Raw genomic sequence first — 12,696 nt, forward strand, 5'->3', positions numbered from 1 at the left:
GATACAGAACATATAGAACATATAGAACACACACACTGCAGAGAGAGGGGGTGGAGGTACAGATACTGTACATATAGAACACACACACTGCAGAGAGAGGGGGTGGAGGTACAGATACTGTACATATAGAACACACACACTGCAGAGAGAGGGAGTGGAGGTACAGATACTGTACATATAGAACACACACACTGCAGAGAGAGGGAGTGGAGGTACATATAGAACATACAGAACACACACACTGCAGAGAGAGGGGTGGAGGTACAGATACTGTACATATAGAACACACACACTGCAGAGAGAGGGGTGGAGGTACAGATACTGTACATATAGAACACACACACTGCAGAGAGAGGGAGTGGAGGTACAGATACTGTACATATAGAACACACACACTGCAGAGAGAGGGAGTGGAGGTACAGATACTGTACATATAGAACACACACACTGCAGAGAGAGGGAGTGGAGGTACAGATACAGAACATGTAGAACACACACACTGCAGAGAGAGGGGTGGAGGTACAGATACTGTACATATAGAACACACACACTGCAGAGAGAGGGGGTGGAGGTACAGATACTGTACATATAGAACACACACACTGCAGAGAGAGGGAGTGGAGGTATAGATACTGTACATATAGAACATACAGAACACACACACTGCAGAGAGAGGGGGTGGAGGTATAGATACTGTACATATAGAACACACACACTGCAGAGAGAGGGAGTAGATACAGATACTGTACATATAGAACACACTGCAGAGAGAGGGGGTGGAGGTACAGATACTGTACATGTAGAACACACTGCAAAGAGAGGGGGTGGAGGTACAGATACTGTACATGTAGAACACACTGCAGAGAGAGGGAGTGGAGGTACAGATACTGTACATATAGAACACACACACTGCAGAGAGAGGGAGTGGAGATACAGATACAGAACATGTAGAACACACACTGCAGAGAGAGGGAGTGGAGGTACAGATACTGTACATATAGAACACACACACTGCAGAGAGAGGGGGTGGAGGTACAGATACAGAACATGTAGAACACACACACTGCAGAGAGAGGGAGTGGAGGTACAGATACTGTACATATAGAACACACACACTGCAGAGAGAGGGGGTGGAGGTACAGATACTGTACATATAGAACACACACTGCAGAGAGAGGGAGTGGAGGTACAGATACTGTACATATAGAACACACACACTGCAGAGAGAGGGAGTGGAGGTACAGATACTGTACATATAGAACACACACACTGCAGAGAGAGGGGTGGAGGTACAGATACAGAACATATAGAAACACACACTGCAGAGAGGGAGTGGAGGTACAGATACAGAACATATAGAACACACACACTGCAGAGAGAGGGAGTGGAGGTACAGATACTGTACATATAGAACACACACTGCAGAGAGAGGGAGTAGAGGTGCAGATACAGAACATATAGAACATATAGAACACACACACACTGCAGAGAGAGGGAGTGGAGGTACAGATACAGAACATATAGAACACACACACTGCAGAGAGAGGGAGTGGAGGTACAGATACAGAACATATAGAACACACACACTGCAGAGAGAGGGAGTGAAGGTACAGATACTGTACATATAGAACACACACACTGCAGAGAGAGGGGGTGGAGGTACAGATACTGTACATATAGAACATACAGAACACACACACTGCAGAGAGAGGGGGTGGAGGTACAGATACAGAACATATAGAACATATAGAACACACACACTGCAGAGAGAGGGGGTGGAGGTACAGATACTGTACATATAGAACACACACACTGCAGAGAGAGGGGGTGGAGGTACAGATACTGTACATATAGAACACACACACTGCAGAGAGAGGGGGTGGAGGTACAGATACAGAACATATAGAACACACACACTGCAGAGAGAGGGAGTGGAGGTACAGATACAGAACATATAGAACACACACACTGCAGAGAGAGGGGTGGAGGTACAGATACAGAACATATAGAACACACACACTGCAGAGAGGGAGTTGAGGTACAGATACTGTACATATAGAACACACACTGCAGAGAGGGGAGTAGAGGTGCAGATACAGAACATATAGAACATATAGAACACACACACACTGCAGAGAGGAGTGGAGGTACAGATACAGAACATATAGAACACACACACTGCAGAGAGAGGGAGTGGAGGTACAGATACAGAACATATAGAACACACACACTGCAGAGAGAGGAGTGGAGGTACAGATACTGTACATATAGAACACACACACTGCAGAGAGGGGGTGAAGGTACAGATACTGTACATATAGAACATACAGAACACACACACTGCAGAGAGAGGGGGTGGAGGTACAGATACAGAACATATAGAACATATAGAACACACACACTGCAGAGAGAGGGGGTGGAGGTACAGATACTGTACATATAGAACACACACACTGCAGAGAGGGGTGGAGGTACAGATACTGTACATATAGAACACACACACTGCAGAGAGGGGTGGAGGTACAGATACTGTACATATAGAACACACACACTGCAGAGAGAGGGAGTGGAGGTACAGATACTGTACATATAGAACACACACACTGCAGAGAGAGGGGGTGGAGGTACAGATACAGAACATATAGAACACACACACTGCAGAGAGAGGGAGTGGAGGTACAGATACAGAACATATAGAACACACACACTGCAGAGAGAGGGAGTGGAGGTACAGATACAGAACATATAGAACACACACACTGCAGAGAGAGGGGGTGGAGGTACAGATACAGAACATATAGAACACACACACTGCAGAGAGAGGGAGTGGAGGTACAGATACTGTACATATAGAACACACACTGCAGAGAGAGGGAGTAGAGGTGCAGATACAGAACATATAGAACATATAGAACACACACACACTGCAGAGAGAGGGAGTGGAGGTACAGATACAGAACATATAGAACACACACACTGCAGAGAGAGGGAGTGGAGGTACAGATACAGAACATATAGAACACACACACTGCAGAGAGAGGGAGTGAAGGTACAGATACTGTACATATAGAACACACACACTGCAGAGAGAGGGGGTGGAGGTACAGATACTGTACATATAGAACATACAGAACACACACACTGCAGAGAGAGGGGGTGGAGGTACAGATACAGAACATATAGAACATATAGAACACACACACTGCAGAGAGGGGTGGAGGTACAGATACTGTACATATAGAACACACACACTGCAGAGAGGGTGGAGGTACAGATACTGTACATATAGAACACACACACTGCAGAGAGAGGGGGTGGAGGTACAGATACTGTACATATAGAACACACACACTGCAGAGAGGGAGTGGAGGTACATATAGAACATACAGAACACACACACTGCAGAGAGAGGGGTGGAGGTATAGATACTGTACATATAGAACACACACACTGCAGAGAGAGGGGTGGAGGTACAGATACTGTACATATAGAACACACACTGCAGAGAGAGGGGTGGAGGTACAGATACTGTACATATAGAACATACAGAACACACACTGCAGAGAGAGGGGTGGAGGTACAGATACAGAACATATAGAACATATAGAACACACACACACTGCAGAGAGAGGGGGTGGAGGTACAGATACTGTACATATAGAACACACACACTGCAGAGAGAGGGGGTGGAGGTACAGATACTGTACATATAGAACACACACACTGCAGAGAGAGGGAGTGGAGGTACAGATACTGTACATATAGAACACACACTGCAGAGAGGGAGTGGAGGTACATATAGAACATACAGAACACACACACTGCAGAGAGAGGGGTGGAGGTATAGATACTGTACATATAGAACACACACACTGCAGAGAGAGGGGTGGAGGTACAGATACTGTACATATAGAACACACACACTGCAGAGAGAGGGAGTGGAGGTACAGATACTGTACATATAGAACACACACACTGCAGAGAGAGGGAGTGGAGGTACAGATACTGTACATATAGAACACACACACTGCAGAGAGAGGGAGTGGAGGTACAGATACAGAACATGTAGAACACACACACTGCAGAGAGAGGGGGTGGAGGTATAGATACTGTACATATAGAACACACACACTGCAGAGAGAGGGGGTGGAGGTACAGATACTGTACATATAGAACACACACACTGCAGAGAGAGGGAGTGGAGGTATAGATACTGTACATATAGAACATACAGAACACACACACTGCAGAGAGAGGGGGTGGAGGTATAGATACTGTACATATAGAACACACACACTGCAGAGAGAGGGAGTAGAGGTACAGATACTGTACATATAGAACACACTGCAGAGAGAGGGGGTGGAGGTACAGATACTGTACATGTAGAACACACTGCAAAGAGAGGGGGTGGAGGTACAGATACTGTACATGTAGAACACACTGCAGAGAGAGGGAGTGGAGGTACAGATACTGTACATATAGAACACACACACTGCAGAGAGAGGGAGTGGAGATACAGATACAGAACATGTAGAACACACACTGCAGAGAGAGGGAGTGGAGGTACAGATACTGTACATATAGAACACACACACTGCAGAGAGAGGGGGTGGAGGTACAGATACAGAACATGTAGAACACACACACTGCAGAGAGAGGGAGTGGAGGTACAGATACTGTACATATAGAACACACACACTGCAGAGAGAGGGGGTGGAGGTACAGATACTGTACATATAGAACACACACTGCAGAGAGAGGGAGTGGAGGTACAGATACTGTACATATAGAACACACACACTGCAGAGAGAGGGAGTGGAGGTACAGATACTGTACATATAGAACACACACACTGCAGAGAGAGGGGGTGGAGGTACAGATACAGAACATATAGAACACACACACTGCAGAGAGAGGGAGTGGAGGTACAGATACAGAACATATAGAACACACACACTGCAGAGAGAGGGGGTGGAGATACAGAACATATAGAACACACACACTGCAGAGAGAGGGGGTGGAGGTACAGATACTGTACATATAGAACACACACACTGCAGAGAGAGGGGGTGGAGGTACAGATACAGAACATATAGAACACACACACTCTAGAGAGAGGGAGTGGAGGTACAGATACAGAACATATAGAACACACACACTGCAGAGAGAGGGAGTGGAGGTACAGATACAGAACATATAGAACACACACACTGCAGAGAGAGGGAGTGGAGATACAGATACAGAACATGTAGAACACACACACTGCAGAGAGAGGGAGTGGAGGTACAGATACTGTACATATAGAACACACACACTGCAGAGAGAGGGGTGGAGGTACAGATACAGAACATATAGAACACACACACTGCAGAGAGAGGAGTGGAGGTACAGATACTGTACATATAGAACACACACACTGCAGAGAGAGGGGTGGAGGTACAGATACTGTACATATAGAACACACACACTGCAGAGAGAGGGAGTGGAGGTACAGATACTGTACATATAGAACACACACACTGCAGAGAGAGGGAGTGGAGGTACAGATACTGTACATATAGAACACACACACTGCAGAGAGAGGGGTGGAGGTACAGATACAGAACATATAGAACACACACACTGCAGAGAGAGGGGTGGAGGTACAGATACAGAACATATAGAAACACACACACTGCAGAGAGAGGGAGTGGAGGTACAGATACAGAACATATAGAACACACACACTGCAGAGAGAGGGGAGTGGAGGTACAGATACAGAACATATAGAACACACACACTGCAGAGAGAGGGGTGGAGGTACAGATACAGAACATATAGAACACACACACTGCAGAGAGAGGGAGTGGAGATACAAAGGTAATGAGATGACTACTGGTGATTCATTCATTGTGTTTTAAAAGATCAAACAGTGACAGACAGGTGTTACTTTATTTTTTACAACGACTGCTACCACAAATTAATGTAATGTCTATGTTGTATTGTCTAGGTTGTATTGTCTAGGTTGTATTGTCTATGTTGTAATGTCTATGTTGTAATGTCTATGTTGTATTGTCTATGTTGTAATGTCTAGGTTGTATTGTCTATGGTGTAATGTCTATGTCGTATTGTCTATGGTGTAATGTCTATGGTGTAATGTCTATGTTGTAATGTCTATGTTGTAATGTCTATGGTGTAATATGAATTTCCAGGTGAACAAAAAAGAGAGCAGTCAATCAGAAATCTTTCTGGTTTATTACAAGTTGCAACAGGGAGACAGACCCTTTATATCCTAATCATACAGCACCACATGTTCTGTAAACACCAGCCTCTTGGAGACAGACCCTTTATATCCTAATCAGACAGCACCACATGTTCTGTAAACACCAGCCTCTTGGAGACAGACCCTTTATATCCTAATCAGACAGCACCACATGTTCTGTAAACACCAGCCTCTTGGAGACAGACCCTTTATATCCTAATCAGACAGCACCAAATGTTCTGTAAACACCAGCCTCTTGGAGACAGACCCTTTATATCCTAATCAGACAGCACCAAATGTTCTGTAAACACCAGCCTCTTGGAGACAGACCCTTTATATCCTAATCAGACAGCACCACATGTTCTGTAAACACCAGCCTCTTGGAGACAGGCCCTTTATATCCTAATCAGACAGCACCACATGTTCTGTAAACACCAGCCTCTTGGAGACGGGCCCTTTATATCATAATCAGACAGCACCACATGTTCTGTAAACACCAGCCTCTTGGAGACGGACCCTTTATATCCTAATCAGACAGCACCAAATGTTCTGTAAACACCAGCCTCTTGGAGACAGACCCTTTATATCCTAATCAGACAGCACCAAATGTTCTGTAAACACCAGCCTCTTGGAGACATACCCTTTATATCCTAATCAGACAGCACCAAATGTTCTGTAAACACCAGCCTCTTGGAGACAGGCCCTTTATATCCTAATCAGACAGCACCACATGTTCTGTAAACACCAGCCTCTTGGAGACAGCCCCTTTATATCCTAATCAGACAGCACCACATGTTCTGTAAACACCAGCCTCTTGGAGACAGACCCTTTATATCCTAATCAGACAGCACCAAATGTTCTATAAACACCAGCCTCTTGGAGACAGGCCCTTTATATCCTAATCAGACAGCACCACATGTTCTGTAAACACCAGCCTCTTGGAGACAGACCCTTTATATCCTAATCAGACAGCACCAAATGTTCTGTAAACACCAGCCTCTTGGAGACAGACCCTTTATATCCTAATCAGACAGCACCACATGTTCTGTAAACACCAGCCTCTTGGAGACAGACCCTTTATTTCCTAATCAGACAGCACCACATGTTCTGTAAACACCAGCCTCTTGGAGACAGACCCTTTATTTCCTAATCATACAGCACCAAATGTTCTGTAAACACCAGCCTCTTGGAGACAGACCCTTTATATCCTAATCAGACAGCACCAGATAAACACCAGCCCGGAGGCTTGTAGGAAGACAAAACAAAAGGCAGTGACTTGTCCAGCTGCTACAGAATCAACCGAGTTCACACACAATGGCAATACAATACAACAGTGAATAATCAGTGTGTCCTCAGACCTTGTACATCCAGTCTGGTGTCAATCACTATCAACAGATAAGACAATAATCCATAACATTCACTATCAAGTCTAGTGACCATCAACCTGCACCTTGAATGTCACAAACAGAACACTGGGAATGATTTGTATTACAGAACTCTAAATACTGTATGTTAAACATTGTGTTAATCACTCTGAACTGAATATGAACTGATATTTCCTCCTTACACTCAGTCTGTACAATACATAGAACAGAGCTTCCATAAAGAACAGAGCTTCCATAAAGAACAGAGCTTCCATAAAGAACAGAGCTTCCATAAAGAACAGAGCTTCCATAAAGAACAGAGCTTCCATACAAAACAGAGCTTCCATACAAAACAGAGCTTCCATACAAAACAGAGCTTCCATACAAAACAGAGCTCTCATACAAAACAGAGCTCTCATACAAAACAGAGCTCCCATACAAAACAGAGCTCCCATACAAAACAGAGCTCCCATACAAAACAGAGCTTCCATACAAAACAGAGCTTCCATACAAAACAGAGCTCCCATACAAAACAGAGCTCCCATACAAAACAGAGCTTCCATACAAAACAGAGCTTCCATACAAAACAGAGCTTCCATACAAAACAGAGCTTCCATACAAAACAGAGCTTCCATACAAAACAGAGCTCCCATACAAAACAGAGCTCCCATACAAAACAGAGCTCCCATACAAAACACAGAGCCTAGACATTTGTTTTATTCTGTCTCCTCCAGGTGATCTTGATCTCGTCCGGTGAGGACCCTGTGACCAAGGCCCTGGCTGACAATCTATCCCAGAGGACAGGCTGCGAGGTCAGGCAGCTGGGTAAGGACATCCAGGGTGAGGTCACAGCCATGATGGACAACAGGGATCTGGACTGGAAGGAGGTCGCCTATATGGGTAAACACACTGTTCTTTTCATTTAACAATTTACTACGACTACTACTGCTACAACTGCTATTACTAATTCATTTTCACTATTACTAATTCATTTTAGTTTTATAGTACAGTTTGTAATATAGTGGAATCTTAGCATTCTATTTTGAGTAATACTTTTGCATTCATGTCAATCAAAACCTATGAAGGTCTTTATTTGGAGCCCTTCTGAGATGGAAATCAAATCAAATGTTATTTTGTCACATCCTCATCTCTCCCAAGTGGTCATTCTCTCTTTCTCCCCTTACCCATCTGTCTATCGCCTCCTTTGAATTCCATGCTGTCACAGTTACCAGCCCTTTCAAGCTTAACATCCTTATCATTTATCGCCCTCCAGGTTCCCTCGGAGAGTTCATCAATGAGCTTGATGCCTTGATAAGCTCCTTTCCTGAGGACGGCTCACCTCTCACAGTTCTGGGCGACTTTAACCTCCCCACGTCTACCTTTGACTCATTCCTCTCTGCCTCCTTCTTTCCACTCCTCTCCTCTTTTGACCTCACCCTCTCACCTTCCCCCCCTACTCACAAGGCAGGCAATACGCTCGACCTCATCTTTACTAGATGCTGTTCCTCCACTAACCTCATTGCAACTCCCCTCCAAGTCTCCGACCACTACCTTGTATCCTTTTCCCTCTCGCTCTCATCCAACACTTCCCACACTGCCCCTACTCGGATGGTATCGCGCCGTCCCAACCTTCGCTCTCTCTCCCCCGCTTCTCTCTCCTCTTCCATCCTATCATCTCTTCCCTCTGCTCAAACCTTCTCCAACCTATCTCCTGATTCTGCCTCCTCAACCCTCCTCTCCTCCCTTTCTGCATCCTTTGACTCTCTATGTCCCTATCCTCCAGGCCGGCTCGGTCCTCCCTTCCCGCTCCGTGGCTCGACGACTCATTGCGAGCTCACAGAACAGGGCTCCGGGCAGCCGAGCGGAAATGGAGGAAAACTCGCCTCCCTGCAGACCTGGCATCCTTTCACTCCCTCCTCTCTACATTTTCCTCCTCTGTCTCTGCTGCTAAAGCCACTTTCTACCACTCTAAATTCCAAGCATCTGCCTCTAACCCTAGGAAGCTCTTGCCACCTTCTCCTCCCTCTTGAATCCTCCTCCCCTCCCCCTCCTCCCTCTCTGCAGATGACTTCGTCAACCATTTTGAAAAGAAGGTCGACGACATCCGATCCTCGTTTGCTAAGTCAAGCGACACCGCTAGTTCTGCTCACACTGCCCTACCCTGTGCTCTGACCTCTTTCTCCCCTCTCTCTCCAGATGACATCTCGCGTCTTGTGACGGCCGGCCGCCCAACAACCTGCCCGCTTGACCCTATCCCCTCCTCTCTTCTCCAGACCATCTCCGGTGACCTTCTCCCTTGCCTCACCTCGCTCATCAACTCATCCCTGACCGCTGGCTCGTCCCTCCCGTCTTCAAAGAGCGAGAGTTGCACCCCTTCTGAAAAAACCTACACTCGATCCCTCCGATGTCAACAACTACAGACCAGTATCCCTTCTTTCTTTTCTCTCCAAAACTCTTGAACGTGCCGTCCTTGGCCAGCTCTCCCGCTATCTCTCTCAGAATGACCTTCTTGATCCAAATCAGTCAGGTTTCAAGACTAGTCATTCAACTGAGACTGCTCTTCTCTGTATCACGGAGGCGCTCCGCACTGCTAAAGCTAACTCTCTCTCCTCTGCTCTCATCCTTCTAGACCTATCGGCTGCCTTCGATACTGTGAACCATCAGATCCTCCTCTCCACCCTCTCCGAGTTGGGCATCTCCGGCGCGGCCCACGCTTGGATTGCGTCCTACCTGACAGGTCGCTCCTACCAGGTGGCGTGGCGAGAATCCGTCTCCTCACCACGTGCTCTCACCACTGGTGTCCCCAGGGCTCTGTTCTAGGCCCTCTCCTATTCTCGCTATACACCAAGTCACTTGGCTCTGTCATAACCTCACATGGTCTCTCCTATCATTGCTATGCAGACGACACACAATTAATCTTCTCCTTTCCCCTTCTGACGACCAGGTGGCGAATCGCATCTCTGCATGTCTGGCAGACATATCAGTGTGGATGACGGATCATCACCTCAAGCTGAACCTCGGCAAGGATGGACTGCTCTTCCTCCCGGGAAGGACTGCCCGTTCCATGATCTCGCCATCACGGTTGACAACTCCATTGTGTCCTCGTCCCAGAGCGCTAAGAACCTTGGCGTGATCCTGGACAACACCCTGTCGTTCTCAAATAACATCAAGGCGGTGGCCCGTTCCTGTAGGTTCATGCTCTACAACATCCGCAGAGTACGACCCTGCCTCACACAGGAAGCGGCGCAGGTCCTAATCCAGGCACTTGTCATCTCCCGTCTGGATTACTGCAACTCGCTGCTGGCTGGGCTCCTGCCTGTGCCATTAAACCCCTACAACTCATCCAGAACGCCGCAGCCCGTCTGGTGTTCAACCTTCCCAAGTTCTCTCACGTCACCCCGCTCCTCCGCTCTCTCCACTGGCTTCCAGTTGGCTCGCATCCGCTACAAGACCATGGTGCTTGCCTACGGAGCTGTGAGGGAACGGCACCTCACTACCTCCAGGCTCTGATCAGGCCCTACACCCAAACAAGGGCACTGCGTTCATCCACCTCTGGCCTGCTCGCCTCCCTACCACTGAGGAAGTACAGTTCCCGCTCAGCCCAGTCAAAACTGTTCGCTGCTCTGGCCCCCCTATGGTGGAACAAACTCCCTCACGACGCCAGGACAGCGGAGTCAATCACCACCTTCCGGAGACACCTGAAACCCCACCTCTTTAAGGAATACCTAGGATAGGATAAAGTAATCCTTCTCCCCTCCCCCCTTAAAAGACCTAGATGCACTATTGTAAAGTGGCTGTTCCACTGGATGTCATAAGGTGAAAGCACCAATTTGTAAGTCGCTCTGGATAAGAGCGTCTGCTAAATGACTTAAATGTAAATGTAATCCTCCGAATACAACAGGTGTAACCTTACAGTGAAATTATTACATACACGCCCTTAATAAACTATGCAGTTATAATAAATAAAAATAAGAATAATAAATCAAAGTAACAAATAATTAAAGAACAGCAGTAAAATAACAATAGCGAGGCTATATACAGGGGGTACCGGTACAGAGTCAATGTGCATATAAATAACCTCACACTCAACGTCAACAAAACTAAGGAGATGATTGTGGACTTCAGGAAACAGCAGAGGGAACACCCCCCTATCCACATCGATGGATCAGTAGTGGAGAGGGTAGCAAGTTTTAAGTTCCTCGGCATACACATCACAGACAAACTGAATTGGTCCACTCACACTGACAGCGTCGTGAAGAAGGCGCAGCAGCGCCTCTTCAACCTCAGGAGGCTGAAGAAATTCGGCTTGTCACCAAAAGCACTCACAAACTTCTACAGATACTGTCGAGAGCATCCTGGCGGGCTGTATCACCGCCTGGTACGGCAACTGCTCCGCCCTCAACCGTAAGGCTCTCCAGAGGGTAGTGAGGTCTGCACAACGCATCACCGGGGCAAACTACCTGCCCTCCAGGACACCTACACCACCCGATGTTACAGGAAGGCCATAAAGATCATCAAGGACATCAACCACCCGAACCACTGCCTGTTCACCCGCTATCATCCAGAAGGCGAGGTCAGTACAGGTGCATCAAAGCTGGGACCGAGAGACTGAAAAACAGCTTCTATCTCAAGGCCATCAGACTGTTAAACAGCCACCACTAACATTGAGTGGCTGCTGCCAACACACTGTCATTGACACTGACCCAACTCCAGCCACTTTAATAATGGGAATTGATGGGAAATGATGTAAATATATCACTAGCCACTTTAAACAATGCTACCTTATATAATGTTACTTACCCTACATTATTCATCTCATATGCATATGTATATACTGTACTCTAGATCATCGACTGCATTCTTATGTCACTAGCCACTTTAACTATGCCACTTTGTTTACTTTGTCTACATACTCATCTCATATGTATATACTGTACTCGATACCATCTACTGCAGGGGTGTCAAAGTCAAATGGACGGAGGGCCAAATAAAAAAATCAGCTACAAGACGAGGGCCGGACTGTTCGAATGTTCATTGAAAAAATTTTAAATGACGCATATAGTCTAGTGAACCTAATTGAACCTACTGAAA

General features: G+C 46.5%; 1 protein-coding gene across 1 annotated transcript in view; it reads left to right on the forward strand.

The window, feature by feature from the left end:
* LOC135573032 (N-acylneuraminate cytidylyltransferase-like) overlaps nucleotides 1-12,696 on the forward strand; it is a 29,498-nt gene that overhangs the window by 13,938 nt on the left and 2,864 nt on the right. The window contains exon 7 of the mRNA XM_065022094.1: nucleotides 8,340-8,505. Within this exon, the coding sequence (XP_064878166.1) occupies nucleotides 8,340-8,505 (166 nt within the window). The remainder of the gene's footprint in view (nucleotides 1-8,339; nucleotides 8,506-12,696) is intronic.

The sequence above is a fragment of the Oncorhynchus nerka genome, linkage group LG8 (assembly GCF_034236695.1).
Source record: "Oncorhynchus nerka isolate Pitt River linkage group LG8, Oner_Uvic_2.0, whole genome shotgun sequence".
Taxonomy (NCBI): domain Eukaryota; kingdom Metazoa; phylum Chordata; class Actinopteri; order Salmoniformes; family Salmonidae; genus Oncorhynchus; species Oncorhynchus nerka.